Consider the following 17,364-nt stretch of genomic DNA (forward strand, 5'->3'; position numbering starts at 1 on the left):
GGACGGTTTGGCTAGAGAGGGGGGTTCACTGGACTCCACTAGGGTGCTGCATAATGATAACCCATAGGGACTTTTATTTTTGGCATTTTCATGGGGCTTTTACTGGGTGGGAGAGGGTGTATTGATTGTCTTGATCTGTACTATTGTTTTTGGGGACAGCTTGTCCCCTCCCAATTGTAAGATCACTTTGGCTATCAATGAATGGATATGTTAACTTTCAAAAAAAAGATCTTTTGGTATGTCTTGGGGTATTTCAATGATCAATCAAGAAGATTATTCTCTATTGGGGTGACGGACCTTTTGGTAGACCAAATAGAATTCTTTGGAGATTGGTACCACATGTGGTGATATGACATATATGAAAGGAGAGAAACAGCTACATCTTTAAAGAAAAGAAGAGAGACTATGAAGGATATTGCTAGATATCAAGATAGATCTCATCTTTAGGGCAAAAATTTACAATACATAGCATGGGTGATGTCTTGGGAAATTGGAGGACTATAATACCGGTAAAAGGTGTGAATAATAGAGCTACCCCAAGGTAGTGTCTGCCCCTTAATGGTTGGATCAAGCTGACCTTTGATAGAAGTTCCAAAGGTAATCCGGGTCATGTGGGCACTAGTGGTATATTTTGGCAGGATTCTAATGGATGTACACTATTAAAAGTCTCTAGTCCGGTGGGAACTTTCAATGGCAATGAGGCAGAAGTAAGAGCTCTCCCTTGTGGTCTGAGAGTTTTCATCGGGTCCTTGAATGGCCGCCTAATAATCGTAAGGGTATTCTTATAATGCTATTGAGTGGGCGACAAAAAGATCTGCAGGTCCGTGGAGACTAACTGGTATCATAGCTGAAATCACATGTGTGTGTGTTCCGACATGAACCCAGAATCTCGACATAAAGGGAGATCAACCAACGAACAAGCGGACAAGTTTTTGGCTACAGGAGCGGACATGGGGGATTTGATCATCAGCAAATCCAGTTCTATAGAACAAGCCGAGGTAGGATTTTAGATTACTGCGGGTGGGATCAATTATGGTTGTTGCTGTAATAGCCTTTGGGACACCTCAACCCAAATGTTGCAGTCTTCCCGTACTTTTGGTTTTTATACAATAAAACATGTTGTATTAAAAAAATAAATTCTCAATACCTGATACATCTAATTGTAGCAGTAAAAATAAAACCATAAAAAGTGTTCTCAAAACATATGCAAGAAGCTAACCTTTTTCCATTTGGCAATCAGATTGCGATCAGCGTAGCCTTGATCCAAGCAAAATTCATAAAGCTCTTTGGATATCTCCTTTCTTCGGTGGTAAATGTCATAAATGTAGCGGCTTTTCTGGTGGGCAATTCGGAAAATGGACCATAATGCTTCACACTTTCTCTTGCCATCATTTGAATCATTTTCGGCTGTACACAAATATACAACTCATGTCAATAACCAAGCACTGTACAGCATATAATTATAAACAGAGTTCACTGTAGAGAGATAAAAAATGCATTCACATAACAGATACAACCTTCTCTCATCTTTCCCTCTAGCTCCCGAAGAGTAGGCTCAATTAGTTCCCAGCCATTTGGATATTTGACACGGTTTGTCTTTACCTTGGGCATTCTTCCACTTTCAGTCAATTCTTAACTTGACCTTTCAACCAGAAAATCTGACAAAAATGATCTATCAGATATCAATCCTTGAGATGAAAGAATCTGAAAGGTAAGATTCATCACGTTATACATGCATTTCAATCCTAACAAATAAACATCACCGAAAACTCATCGAATTATCACCTGAATCCCAACCTAGTCTAAAGACAAGGCAGCCTCTACCACATTCCAAGCTAAAGGTTAATTTCATTATATAAAATCAAAAACAAAAAAGTAAGCACACACCCTTGTTTTGATAGTAGCATTCCTCGAACTATCGATGCCGCCTAAAATATGATAATCATCAATTAAATCGAATCTGGTGTCATGGAGAAAGCATGCTAGGTATTTTTGAATTAATTGCATGCTTGCAATCAACATCCTCAAGCAGACATCATAAACTTGTTGCTGAGAATTATGGTGCAATCAACATCCTCAGGAGTTTCTAGCATTCGACCTAACACATGGCACTTCCGACAATTTTCATGTCACCATACTCTGTCGCGGAATGATGTGATCGAATAGAAGCATAGGCATGTTATTGAGGCTGGATCGTCTATCCTATTAGTGCATGTTATCATCTGCTACTCTTGCTCTTGACCAGGTATCACCTACTCAGATTTTTTTTGGCATGGATCAAGATTATATTATATCTCAGATCATGGGGATGCATTTGTGTCCATGTTGATCTGCTCAGAAGAAATTCTCCCCCGAGGCCATCACTTATATTTTTCGGGATAAAGTGATAATCACAATGGCTATCAGGGTTCACCATCATCTCACATAATTATAATCTGAAGGGCATGTTACATTCGATGAGTTTCAGTTTTACGCTCCACTAAATACAAGCCATGACACTCTATGTGCGTGGTGTGGGTTTTTTTTTCGGGGGGGGGGGGGTTTAACGAGAGATGTGGCCTCTTTGGACGAACCTACTTCTGTAAACACTGTTATCCCAAACTTTTCACCTAATGACATGCAAACAAACTCACCTTGTGTCATTATCAAAACATGGTAAGCACATGTCACTAGGTAATTATGATTCACCTATTGACATGTGTTAGATTGATATATAGAGTTGTAGAGATTGAGAAGAAGAAGAAGAGAACGAATACGAGAGAAAGGGAGAATACGAGAGCCTCCTTCTCTCCCCCCTTAACAATTATATTTATACGAATATATGTCTAAAATGAAAATAATACCCCTATATGTCTAACACTCCCCCTCAAGCTAGAATGTATATGTCATACATTCCTAGCTTGTTACATGCATCCTTTAATTTTGCAGGCCCTAACGCTTTGGTGAACACATCAGCAAGTTGATCTGTGGACCTAGTAAACATGGTGCAAATCTCTCCTCTTTGGATTCTCTGACGAATGAAGTCACAGTCCACCTCAATATCCTTGATTCGCTCATGGAAAACTGGATTGTTGGCAATATAAATAACTGACCGCTTATCACAATACAACCGTGATGGTCCCGAAGGAGGAAACCCAATCTCTGACAAAAAAGAACGCAACCAAATTAACTCTCCAGTAGTATAGGGCATAGCTCTATACTCGGCTTCTGCACTAGATTTAGACAAAATATCTTGCTTTTTACTTCTCCAGGACACCATATTACCTCCAATGAATGTACAATAACAAGTCGTATATCTCCTCTCTGCTGGAGAACCTCCCAATCAGCATCAGTGAATCCTTCTATAATCTCATGTCCATTCTTCCTAAAGCATAATCCTTTTCCTGGTGTGCCTTTCAAGTATCGAACAATCTAGAGTACTACAGCCCAATAAGATGTGTGAGGAGAGCTCATAAACTGGCTGAGCACTCCAATCACATATGAGATATCAGGTCAAGTAACAGTCAAATAAATCAACTTTCCCACTACTCTTCTGTATCGACCTGGATCTTCCAATAAGTCTCCTTCTTCAGGAAGAAGTTTGACATTTGGGTCCATAGGAATAGATGCTGGTTTTATTCCCATGGAGCATGTCTCTTCTAGACTATCTAAAGTATACTTTCTCTGTGATAGGGAAAGACCACATTTAGAGTGAGCCACCTCAATTCCAAGAAAATACCTGAGACAACCCAAGTCCTTTGTCGCAAATTCTTCCTGAAGAAAGATCTCCAGTCTCTGTATCCCGTTTTGATCATTTTTAGTAATAACAATGTCAGCTACATAAACAATTAGAAAACATATCCCGTACTGGAATGACGGCTAAACACATAATGATCAACTGAACACTATTTCATGCCAAAGCGTATAACTGCACCATTGAAACGACCAAACCAAGCCCTCGGAGATTGCTTCAACCCATAGATTGCCTTCCTGAGGCGACGTACTGATGAACCCATCTCCCCCTGAGTAACATACCCAGGAGGCTGCTCAATGTAAACTACTTCAGTGAGGTCGCCATGAAGAAAGGCATTCTTTACGTCTACGTGATAAAGTGGCCAACCACAATTAACTACAATGAAGATCAGCACTCTCACAGAAGGTATTTTGGCTACTAGAGAAAATATTTCATGATAATCTACACCAAATGTCTGAGTATAACCCTTCACAACTAGCCTGCCTTTGAGGCGCTCAATCGCCCCATCATGCTAATACTTAATAGCAAATACTCATTGACAGCCAACTGTCTGCGCACCAGAAGGTAGTGGTACAAGTTGTCATGTGCGATTTTAAGTGAAGGGCATCCATCTCGGCATCCATTGCAGCCCTCCAGCCAGGAAGAGCTAGTGCCTCTGTAACTGATTTTGGAATAGAAATAGAAGAAACACTGGAAACAAATGAGCGAAAATCGGGTGAAAGATGTTCATAAGAGGCAAACTTTGAAATAGGATGAGCAGTCGTATGTGAATGGGTAAAAGTAGCAATAGGAGAATCAGAGATAATAGGAGGATTACCTGAAGTATGATTATCAGATAGACAAGTAGGATTGGCTGGTTGAGGAGATGGAGGCAGAACTACCTGTCTCGTACCATGACTATACACTTTTGGCGCAGGCATAGTAGGAACTTCGGAAGAATCTGGCACAGGCTCGGACGAAGAGGAAAAATTGTTCATAGGCTCGACCGAAGAGGACTCAAGAGTATTGGTAATAACATCCGGAGTAGGTAAAGGTAAAAGTAAAGTTGGCGGCTCAACGAGAGAAACCTGAGAATCTGAAAAATAGAGTATCCTCAAAAAAGGATGCATCTGCTGAAACCATGGTTTTAAATTTTGGCTGAAACGTTTTGTTTCGGCACGAACCGAAATGAAATTCACATGAAGTCGTTTCTTTACAAGATTTCGTCGAAATTTTACCGAAATTCCAAAATTTCGGTTGAAATATCATTTTTGGACTTTTTTACAAAATTTCCACCGAAATTTTAAAAGTGTACACCGAAATGATATAATTTCCACCGAATTTTATGAAATTTCCATCGAAATAGCCGAAATTTCAACCAAAATTGACACCAAAATTTTAGACATTTCAGTCGAAATAAAAAAATCATAATCATATTTTTCCATGATTTCGGCCGAAATTGAAACATTTCGGTTTCGGTGGTGGCCAAAACCGACACCGAAACCGAAATTTAAAATCTTGTCCGAAACAAATGTTTTGCGCAATCTAGGACTATAGCATTTGTATCCTTTCTAAGTCCGTGAATAACCCAAAAAGAAACATTTCTCAGAACGAGGGTCTAACCTCTCCAGTCCCGTAGCCAACTTTTCAACAAAGCAAGTACATCCAAACACACAAGGCAGTAAAGGGAAAGGATTACCTAGAGGATAAAAGACTGAGAATGGGGTCTCATCAAAAAGTACAGAAGACGACAGTCGATTCTCTAAATAAGATGTGAGTACGGCTTCACCCCAATATACTTTTGGTACTCGCATTTGGAACATGATGGTGTGTGTTATATCTAAAAGGTATCTGATCTTATGCTCGGCAACCCCATTCTGTTGAGAAGGGTAAGCACACGAAGACAGATGAATAATACTTGGAGATTCAAGAAATTCATTGAAACCACAACTCCTAGAAAAATACTCCTCGGCATTGTCAATACGAAAATAAGATATAGAACATTTAAATTGATTCTCAATTTCAAAATAAAAATTACGAAAAGCAGTAAACACACCAGAACGCTCCTTGAGAAGACACAACTATGTAGTATGAGAAAAATCATCAACAAATATAACAAAATAACGATAACCATATAAAGAAGTAGTCCGTGCAAGACCTCATACATCTGAATGAAAAAGCTCAAAAGGTCTAGACGACCATCTACCACCACGCGAAGGAAAAGACACTCGATGGTGCTTCCCAACTCACAAGACTCACATGGAAAAAGACTCAATAGACTTAGTAATAAAAGGAGATTTCCGTAATTTGTCTGCAGGAGGATAACCCAGACGACAATACCACTAATTAGCGTCGGTAGAGGTACGAAGTGCAGTGCCAGTAGGTGAAGAATCAAGGTAATATAAACCACCCATCTCAAGGCTCCAACCAATCCTCATCACAGTCTTCAAATCCTGAAAAGTGCAGTAAGAAGGGAAGAATGAAACAGAGCACATCAAGGTTTGTGTCAAGTGACGCACAGATAATAGATTAACTGGAAAGGAAGGATTATAAAGAACATATGATAACGAAGACTATTAGAGATGGACACCACACCAACCCCAGAGACAGGTGATGTAGTCCAATCTGCTAATGTAACAGTACGAGGTGCCGACTGGAAAGAGGTAAGAAGTTGAAAACTACCACTCATATGATTGGACGCCCCTGAATCAATGAGCCATGATTCAGAGGATGGACGAGAAAGAAAACATGATGGACTACCTGGCTGGGCAAATGTGGCAGCAGGTTGCTTGCCTCTATCACGCAGGCATATGAGTTCTTCATATTCTGCACGACTGACTACTAACTGATCAGCAGTGGAAACAGTAGCAGGAGGCAAATGGGCAGGGGTAGCAAGAGCAAAACCATAGCCATCAGATGTAGCAACAGAAGCAGTAGGTCGCGAAGGACGAAGCTCTGGATGTAAGTCATAACAGTAATCAATGTTGTGTCCCTCTAACCGTCAGTGGGTACAAAATCTAGACCCACATCCACGACCACCCCAGGAGTCCCAACCAAGGCCTCGTCTAATAACATCCCGACAGCGGCCACGACCCCAACCACAACGTCCAACACAGCCAGATCCGCGATCACGGTTAGTACCATATGAGGTAACAAGTGCAAACCCATCAAGATGATTATTTGCCATCAGAATCATAGTTATCGAACTCGTACGAGTCACGGGTCGAGTCGTACGAGTCGGGTCGGGTCAAGTGGTTTTCGAGTCGACTCGTGTGGTCTACTCGTTAGTGCGCAAGACTCGTACGAGTCACGTTTTGACTCGGACGAGTCACACCTACCCGACTCGAAAATAGTGAACTCGTACGAATCGGCTGCTAAGAATAAATCTTTTTTTTGGCCGGTATTATACAAAAGAGGGGGTTGTACCAGTTAACTAAAGGGGGAGGATATATCAATACGTATATAGGCATATAGCAATTTTCGTACTAAAAAACCACAAAAACTTAGGGTTTTTTATTACAAGAGCTGCACAAAAAAGAAGACGAAGATACCCTCGAGCATATCTGGTGGTTTTGCACAAAGAAGAAGAAGAAGAAGAAGGAGAAAGCATATCTGGTAAGTTTTTTTCCTCTTATTTTCTTGTCTTCTTCACTCCTCCAATATTTGAAGAAGGAGAACATGAAGAAATTGAAGATGGCTTTATGCATGTGCGAACATCCACCTCAGATTTATTAAATGAATAAGTCAAAATCTGGCCAAAAATCAATCGGTGTGGCTGTTCTCACATACAGAAGCCAAAAAATTTAATAGCTTTCTATGAAATTGGCTAGCAAGTCCCCTTCCCTAAAATATGATTTGGACTTTTCCTTTCTTGATTTTTTTTTTCTTTCTTTATTTTGCCCCTCTTCAGCCCACTTAGTATGATGATCCAAACCGTTGAAGTACACAAATTGGGCCCCTCTTCAGCCCACTCCATATGAACGGTTTGGATCATCATATCCTATGAAGTGGGCTGAAGAGGGGGCCCAAGTTACTTTTTGAAAAAAATACTAGACTTCACTCCAGCACAGCATACAAATCTCTTCTATCTATTTTTTTTTGTTTGTTTTGTAACCGACAAACATCTCATTTTTTTTGGAGAGATGTTTAATTTTTTAATTTATGGTGGGTCCCTTTTTTTTTCATTTTCCTTCCAGTTTGAAAGGAAATGATGTATTCGGCCCCTTTATTACACTTGGGACAGTCCCTCTAGCCTAAAAGAGAAGTCATAAACACACTAGAGGAGGCTGTCCCCAACTCCAAGTTAAAAATGGGTTCTGTTGGATTTCCTTATTTGAAATGAAGTATTCGGTCCCTTCGTTTTGTCTTTTGAAAATAACATTTGTTACTTGAAATACCCCTGTGAATCATATATGTGTGGCAATTGAGAATCTAATTGAAACATAAACAGATTACCAATCTCCATTATGCAAGTTTCAATTGATTTGGTTATATATTCCTAATTCTACAAATAAATGCTTACAAGTATCTGTTGCAAAACTGACTTTTAACTTTGTAAGTTGTAACTCTGTGCTTTTGTTGTTTTATGCTCTTATTGGATTCCATGGATGGTTTTATGCTCATATTTGTGTTTTATCGGGCAGATATCATTTGAAAAATGGTGAGCGGAAAGAGTAGTAAAGATATTACATGGGAGTATTGCACTAAATTGAGACCGAAAAGGGGAAAAAGTACGTAATTAAGTGTAATTTTTATGATAACAACTACCAGGGCGGTGTGCATAGGTTAAAAAATCACTTGGCACGTACTCATATTGATGTTAAGCCTTGTGCCAAAGTTCCGGATGAAGTGAGAGATCTTTTCGTCAAGGTATTGAAGGATAATGAAAAAAAAATAAGATGGATGATATTGAAGGCTTTGATGTTGATGAAGAAGACTAAGGGGTGGGGGTCTTAGAGAGAGGTAAGAAGGGAACACTGGATTCCTTATTCAAACCAAAGGGAAGAAATGATAAGAAGCAAGTGACCCTAAATTCAATGATGAAGGATAAAGATGCCGTAGTTCAGGACATTTGTCTATGCATTTATGGGGAGTGCTTACCCTTTAATTTTGTAAAAAATCCTCTATTCAAAAAGATGATGGAATCGGCAATAAACTTTGGCAAAATGATTGAGGCTCTCTTCCTACCATGAAACGAGGGTCACTTTCTTGAAAAAAGAAGTGGAGGCGATGCATTTTAATTTAGAGAAGTATAGGGAGGATTGGAGGAAGTATGGATGCACTCTTATGAGTGATGGATGAGAGGATAGGCGGGGGGAGATCAATCATAAACTTTCTTGTGAATAGCCCCGCCGGAATCGTATTTTTAAAATCCATGGATGCTTCGGGTATCTCTCACAGTGTGGTTAATTTATTTAAGTTGCATGATGTTACGATTGATGAAATTGGAGAAGAAAATATGGTTCAAGTTGTGACGGAAAGTACATCTGCTTATGTTAGAGCTGGGGAAATGCTTATGGACAACAGGAAAAAGCTCTTTTGGAACCCATGCACGGCGCATATCTTGAATAATATGTTGGGGGATATTGGGAAGTTGCCCGTACATCATGACACGCATAAGAAGGCAAAGCAAATCACTTTTTTTATTTATGCACATGCATGGGTGTTGAACTTAATGAGGAAGTACACGGGACTAAGGGACTTGGCAAGGCCGGGTGCTACTAGATTTGCAACGTCATATCTCACCTTGAAATCCATTCACGAAAAGAAGGTGGAACTTAGAGCCATGTTTGCTTCCAGGGAGTGGGCTAGAAGCACATACGCAAAAAAACCCGATATTATTTCTGTTACAAGGATTATTTTGGGAGATGAGGGGTTTTGGCAATCCATTAAGTTGAAGAGTGTGCTCCCATTGGTGAAGGTTCTTAGACTTATAAATGGAGATGGTACTCCACCAATGGGATACATTTATGAAGCCATGGATAGAGCTAAGGAGCAGATTTAAGAAAACTAGAACAATAAGGAGCAAAGGTATATGCCGATATGGAAGATCATTGATGACCGATGAGACAAGCAAATTCAGACACCTCTTCATGCGGCGGCTGATTTCCTAAATCCTAAGTAAGTTTTACATTTATTTTAAGTTAGTATTGTTCTTGATACTTTTATTTTATTTTTAAATCATTTATCATTTTTTATAGGTTTCAATATTCAAAAAATTTCAAGGCCGATAGAGAGGTGATGAGAGGGTTTTATGATACCGTTGAGAGGATGATTCATGATGGAAATTGATAAGAAAACAGACCAGTTTAAAGAGTCGCATGGTGATTTTAATAAGAGCATGGCAGTTTCAACAAGGGATAAAAAGCAACCAGGTATGATTTATAAGTGATAACTTATATAATATAGAGTTCTTTTTAAAAAAATATATTATTTGGAGACGATTTTATTTTTGTTCTTACATTATTTGTGTAGCATTATGGTGGGAAAGTTTTGGATGCCATGCACCGGATCTCCAAGAGCTAGCTGTTAGAGTACTTAGCCTTGCATGTAGCTCATTGGGTTGTGAAAGGAATTGGAGAATTTTCGAGCATGTACACTCGAAGAAGAGGAATCGTTTGCAGCAACAACGAATCAATGCATTGGTGTACATTAAATATAACATCAACTTAGAGATGATGAATTTAAAGAGGCAAAAGAGAGGAGAGACATATGATCCTATTTGCTTGTCGGATATGGAATCCGATGATGAATGGATCACAGAGGAGAACCCCACTTCACTATCCGAGGATTTTTCTTGGTTAGATATTCAAGAATGTTTTAATGATGAAGATGGGGATCCTAAACTTAGGAAGAGGAGAGGTGACATAATAACTTTTGACTTTTATGTTTTATTCATTTTTCATTATATATAATTTCTTATTAATATTACTTTTATTGTTTTATTATATAGGACCAAGAGACTTGAGACTCAATCGAAAGAAGACAAATGTCAGTGGAAAGAGAAAGGCGAAACTTGTTGATCTTGATGACGAGGAAGAATGGGAAGATGGTGAAGACTCCGAAGATGTTGAGAATGAAGAAGTACAATCGACGAAAGATGATGGAGATGATTTGGATGAAGATAATGATAAGGGCATTTACTTTGGAGATTATTGAGTTGTCCTTTTTGTTTTATTTTTGGGAACTTGGATGGTTTTAATTTTGTTTGTTTTGATGAATGATGATTGAAAACTTTTGGAAGTTAGAAGTTGAAATTAGAAACTCAGAAGTTAGAACTAAATTATTTTTGTGCAAACAAATTGCAAATTTGCAAGCATATAGTTACTTTTATGTGATTCATTACTTCATCTTTTGATATATGATATAATTATAATTTACTCAACTAAATTTCTGCATTTGTCAAAAACTCTTACGAGTCACTAGTCGACAACTATGATCAGAATAGTCATCATACACTGGACCCGATAAAATGTCTCCTGAAGCGATGGCAGGGTACCATAACCGAAAATCTGTTAGCGGAACTGCAGGATATCTAGCCCTAAAGAGTCCAAATATCGAACTACGCGAACTCTTGACAGCGTGCAAGAACAACAGGATCTACCGTAAAAGGCATGAGTAAATTTAACTGCTGACAAAGAGCCTTATAAGAGCTGAAATGGTCTGAAAGAGACATGTCATCACGCTGGAATCCTAACCAGTCAGAGAATAGGTCACACATTCGCATGACATTATCAGCACCAGAATACAAGGTTGCAGCATACTCCCAAACTTCATTAGAGGAGTCAAGAAACATCATATTCGATGCCACCTGAGAATCCATATAGCACCAAAGAAAAGAGTGGACTACAGCATTCTCATGTTCCCATTTCTCCTTGGTGGGCGGAGGAGCACACTCAAGAAAACGTACTTTACTACGACCAAGAAGATAAGTACGAATGGCTCTCCTCCAGGGAGGATAATTCTTCCCATCCAATTGAATCGAGGTCATCTGAAGAGAGGCCTCTGCATGGGAATAGCCAGTAGGAGGACTAATAGCAGAAAAACTCCATCAGTTTTCAAGGAAGCCATCGTCGATGAAGATGTGTCAGTGGGTTCCATAAACAATTACTAAATGGGATAGACACCGAAAAACAATAAAGAAAAAACAACCAAATGTCCAACACTAAAATAACAAGCCACCACAAATATAGTCAAATCACAAACCCTAATAATCGGGAGCAACAACATACGGGAAAACCACCACTGAGTATCAACAACACAAATCACCAATAAGACTGCCAAAAGCATAAATCGATAGTCACATCAACCATCAAAGCACCACTACCACCAATAGGCACACCACCGAGAAACAACCATCAATACGAACAATCAACCTGAGCCAACCATCAACCAAATCACCAGTCACACCAACCACGAAAAACATCGAAGCACTAATACCACCAGTCACAACACCAACTATCAACCACTAATACCACCACAAACACAAAGTAATCACAAACCACGAAAAAAACACAATCAGGAAGCGACTATTCCTCCTCTATCAAGTCTCAATATATTGCGATCATAAATATACTTATTGCTCCATTATTCCTCCACTATCAAGCCAACCAAGTCAGGGAAACCTTTAAAAAAAAGAATTTGTAGGTCCGTGGATTGGGGAAAAGGACCACGACAAAGACAAAGGGAGAGGGGAGCACCGCCAAGCAGAGGGGGGGTTGGGGGTCACAACAATGAGGGAGTGGGGGTGGAGGAGTCGCAGCTAGCAGGGGGGTTGGGGGGGTCACGGTGAGTAGGGAGAGGGAGGTAGATTAGGGTTAGGGTTTTGTATAGGATTGTTGTTAGGGTTAGGGTTTTAAAGAAGGAGAAGTGAGGGTGGTCTACATGGCATGGCTCTGATACCATGTTAGATTGATATCTAGAGTTGTAGAGATTGAGAAGAAGAAGAAGAGAATGAAGACGAGAGAAAGGGAGAATACGAGAGACTCCTCTGCCCCTTAACAATTATATTTATATGAATATATGTCTAAAATGACAATAATGCCCCTATATGTCTAACAACATGCAGATAATTATGCTTGACAGCGCCTATCACTAAGTGTTCGATGTTGTTAAACCTTAACGGAGGTTGTCTTGCGTATGTGATGGTTTCTAAGTGTGCATTTATGCTTATTTTAGCATTTCCTAAAGTTTCATTCTAAAATTCCATCATTTGCACATGATTTCATACATTTCCGTAATTTTAAAGGATTTCCATCAAAATTTTCAACTGAAATAAAAATATTTCCGTTTACGTGACGACCCAAACCGAAATTGAAACTGAAATTTAAAACCATCACCAGAACTAAAAGGATTTGATTCGCTAGGTTCGAAGAAGGCGAGATAACATTAAAAAAGCCAAAAAAAAGTGACTCCAAACATTGGAAATCTGGCAGGGAAAGAAGGAATATATGATCAAATGGCTCACAAGGGCTTCCACAAAAACAAAATTCCAACTTATCACAAATGTTACGCTTAATGAGTTGATTTATAGTGAGGATCTTGCCATGCATCTCACAAACCCCCTTTGGCTAGGAGATACAGGGATAGTGTAATTTGCCTCATAAGGCAAATGTCTGAATATTTATATTTTTTACTTTAGAAAATTATTATTCTTGGCATTCGCTAATTGTTTACGAGTATGTTAATTTTAGGCATGGTTTTAAATTTTCTCGAAACGACCAAGAAGTTTCTATTTCCATCTCTACCGAAATGAAATCTCAATGAATTCCTTCCACGTCATTATTTCTGACCGAAACTTGCAAAATTCTCGAAATTCTTAAAATTCAATCGACATTCTCGAAATTCTACTAAAATTCTCGAAATTCGACCGAAATATTTGGGAAGACAAAAAAATGGAAAGATGTTATGATTTGCATTTCATTTCAATTAATTAATGTAGAGAATGATATTTGGCAGACAACATCATTGAACTACACAACAAGGTAATTTTATCTTATACATGGGATGTCAGATCGACATGGGACCAATAATACCTCGTAACTCTGTGGTATTGACATAGAGTTAGGGTCCTTGAAGGGGAGACTGGTCATTGTACTTTCTTATACATCATTACATTATACTTCTTTATTGACTTTATTGCTCCATACATGTGCAACAACGCATGTAACTAGGTGTTCAATGTGATTAAGCCATTATGGATGGCTTTCTCGCTTATGTGATGATTTCTAAGAATGTATTTGTGCTTATTCTAGCATTTCCCAAAGTTTCATCTTAAACTTCCGTCATTTGCTTATGTTTCCATACGTTTCCGTGATTTTATAGGATTTCCACCGAAACCGAAATATATTTTGTTTTCGTGCCGACCGAAACCGAAACCGAAATTTAAGCCTTGATTTTTAAGGTCATATATGGTATGGACATAAGGTTCCTTAGGTATTGACATAAGGTTCCTTAAGTACTGACATAATTTTTCTTAGGCAGCATTGCAGAGATACCATGCCTATGATTAAGGAATCCATGGCAGGAAATATGATTAAGGAATCCATGATACACTTAGATGACGCATTGTTGTCAGCCTTGACAAAACTCTGCTTCGTCTTGGCCCTCGATGTGACAAAGACACCATGTATTTGGGAAGATGACTGCATGGCCACCAAAAAACTCCACCATTGTCATCACCTCCGAAGCTCTTTAGAGGTGTCACGCAAAGACATTGGGATGATAAGTGGGTTGCAAAAAATTAGGTTAACAAGGAACAGAACCAGAGTATGGAGTTAGGCTGTCAACCCGTGGCTCGACTCGTGACTCGATTTCTTAATTTCTTGACTCATGACTCGACTCATGACTCATAAGAGTCTTTTACAAGAACACAAATTTAGTTGAAAAAATTATAATTATATTATATATCAAAAAATGAAGGCATGAAACACATAAAAGAGCTGTGAGAAGATAATTGCATTTAACAAAAAGCTCTCAGGAGCCAATTAAAGAAGGAAAGATAGTTGGGTTTGTGGAAATATCAAAATATGGTTGTGTTGATCACAGTTGTCGACTCGTGACTCGTTTTCTTAATTTTGATAAATGCAGAAATTTAGTTGAGAAAATTATAATTATATCATATATCAAAAGATGAAGTAATGAAGTACATAAAAGTAACTATATGCTTGCAAACTTGCAATTTGTTTGTATTTGGGAAGATGACTGCATGGCCACCAAAAAACTCCACCATTGTCATCACCTCCGAAGCTCTTTAGAGGTGTCACGCAAAGACATTGGGATGATAAGTGGGTTGCAAAAAATCAGGTTAACAAGGAACAGAACCAGAGTATGGGGTTAGGCTGTCAACCCGTGGCTCGAATCGTGACTCGATTTCTTAATTTCCTGACTCATGACTCGACTCATGACTCATAAGAGTCTTTTACAAGAACACAAATTTAGTTGAAAAAATTATAATTATATTATATATCAAAAAATGAAGGCATGAAACACATAAAAGAGCTGTGAGAAGATAATTGCATTTAACAAAAAGCTCTCAGGAGCCAATTAAAGAAGGAAAGATAGTTGGGTTTGTGGAAATATCAAAATATGGTTGTGTTGATCACAGTTGTCGACTCGTGACTCGTTTTCTTAATTTTGACAAATGCAGAAATTTAGTTGAGAAAATTATAATTATATCATATATCAAAAGATGAAGTAATGAAGTACATAAAAGTAACTATATGCTTGCAAACTTGCAATTTGTTTGCACAAAACTAATTTAGTTCTAACTTCTGCGTTTCAAATTTCAACTTCCAACTACCAACTTCCAAAAGTTTTCAATCATCATTCATCAAAACAAACAAAATTAAAAACATCCAAGTTCCCAAAAATAAAACAAAAAGGACAACTCAAGAATCTCCAAAGTCAATGCCGTCATCATTATCTTCATCCAAATCATCTCCATCATCTTCCGCCAATTGAATTTCTTCATTCTGAACATCTTCAGAGTCTTCACCATCTTCCCATTCTTCATTGTCATCAAAATCAACAAGTTTCGTCTTTCCCTTTCCACTGACATTTGCCTTCTTCTTTCGATTGAGTCTCAAGTCTCCTGGTTCTATATAATAAAACAATAAAAATAATATTAATAAGAAATTATATATAATGAAAAATGAATAAAACATAAAAGTCAAAAGTTATTATGTTACCTCTCATCTTCCTAAGTTTAGGATTCCCCTCTTCAACATTAAAACATTGTTGAATATCTAACCAAGAAAAATCCTCGGATAGTGAAGTGGGGTTCTCCTCTGTGATCCATTCATCATCGGATTCCATATCCGACAAGCAAATAGGATCATATGTCTCTCCTCTTTGTTGCCTCTTTAAATTCCTCATCTCTAAGTTAATGTTATAATGTACACCAATGCATTGATTCGTTGTTGCTCCAAACGATTCTTCTTCTTCGAGTGTACATGCTCGAAGATGCTCCAATTCCTTTCACAACCCGATGAGCTACATATAAGGCTAAGTACTCTAACGGCTAGCTCTTGGAGATCCGGTGCATGGCATCCAAAACTTTCTCACCAAAGTGCTACACAAATAAAGTAAAAGCAAAAATAAAATCATCTCCAAATAATATAATTTTTTTTAAAGAACTCTATATTATATAAGTTATCACTTATAAATCATACATTGTTGCTTTTTATCACTTGCTGAAACTACCATGCTCCTATTAAAATCACCATGCGACTCTTTAAACTGGTCTGTTGCTTATCAATTTCCTCTCTTATGTCTCCATCATGAATCATCCTCTCAATAGTATCATAAAACCCTCTCATCACTTCCCTATCGGCCTTGAAATTTTTTAATATTGAAACCTATAAAAAATGATAAATTATTCAAAAATAAAATAAAAGTATCAAGAACAATACAAACTTAAAATAAATGTAAAACTTACTGGGGATTTAGAAAATAAGCCGCCGCATGAAGAGGTCTATGAATTTGCTTGTCTCATTGGTCATCAATGATCTTCCATATCGGCATATACCTTTGCTCCTTGTTGTTCAAGTTTTCTTGAATCTGCTCTTTAGCTCTATCCATAGCTTCATAAATGTATCACATTGGTGGAGTACCATCTCCATCTACAAGTCTAAGAACCTTCATCAATGGGAGCAACTCTTCAAGCAAAACTTAATGGATTGCCAAAACCTCTCTTCTCCCAAAATAATCCTTGCAACAGAAATAACATCGGGTTTTTTTGCATATGTGCTTCTAGCTCACTCCCCGGAAGCAAACATGGCTCTAAGTTTCACCTTTACATGAATGGATTTCAAGGTGAGATATGACGTTGCAAATCTAGTAGCACCCGGCCTTGCCAAGTCTCTTAGCCCCGTGTACTTCCTCATTAAGTTCAACACCCATGCATGTGCATAAATAAAAACAGAGATTTGCCTTGCCTTCTAATGTGTTATAATGTACGGGCAACTTCTCAATATCCCCCAACATATTATTCAAGATATGCGCCGTGCATGGGTTCCAAAAGAGCTTCCTCTTGTCCATAAGCATTTCCACGGTTCTAACATAAGCGGATGCACTATCCGTCACAACTTGAACCACATTTTCTTCTCCAATTTCATCAATCGTAGCATCAAGCAACTCAAATAAATTAACCG

The 17,364-nt window shown here is 38.3% G+C and overlaps 3 protein-coding genes across 3 annotated transcripts in view; 1 reads left to right on the forward strand and 2 right to left on the reverse strand.

Annotated features, from left to right (window-relative positions):
* The window catches only part of LOC143883710 (protein BUD31 homolog 1), a 44,474-nt gene that overhangs the window by 21,919 nt on the left and 5,191 nt on the right, over positions 1-17,364 (reverse strand). The window contains exons 2-3 of the mRNA XM_077387027.1: positions 1,518-1,658; positions 1,220-1,407 (exon numbers count right to left, since the gene is read on the reverse strand). Of these exons, the coding sequence (XP_077243142.1) occupies positions 1,220-1,407; positions 1,518-1,611 (282 nt within the window). The 5' untranslated portion in view covers positions 1,612-1,658. The remainder of the gene's footprint in view (positions 1-1,219; positions 1,408-1,517; positions 1,659-17,364) is intronic.
* Positions 9,087-9,716, forward strand: LOC143883131 (uncharacterized). The gene has a single exon (XM_077386487.1). It carries the CDS (start codon positions 9,087-9,089, stop codon positions 9,714-9,716), a length of 630 nt encoding a protein of 209 aa, XP_077242602.1.
* LOC143883709 (uncharacterized) lies at positions 15,581-16,644 on the reverse strand. Its single transcript, XM_077387026.1, has 3 exons — positions 16,384-16,644; positions 15,901-16,283; positions 15,581-15,809 (listed from the first exon to the last, which is right to left on the reverse strand). Exons 2-3 carry the CDS (start codon positions 16,085-16,087, stop codon positions 15,601-15,603), a joined length of 396 nt encoding a protein of 131 aa, XP_077243141.1. The 5' UTR covers positions 16,088-16,283; positions 16,384-16,644; the 3' UTR covers positions 15,581-15,600.

This window comes from Tasmannia lanceolata, unplaced genomic scaffold (assembly GCF_043159265.1).
Source record: "Tasmannia lanceolata isolate RefF3 unplaced genomic scaffold, GAP_Taslan_0.1 ptg000008l, whole genome shotgun sequence".
NCBI classification, from domain to species: domain Eukaryota; kingdom Viridiplantae; phylum Streptophyta; class Magnoliopsida; order Canellales; family Winteraceae; genus Tasmannia; species Tasmannia lanceolata.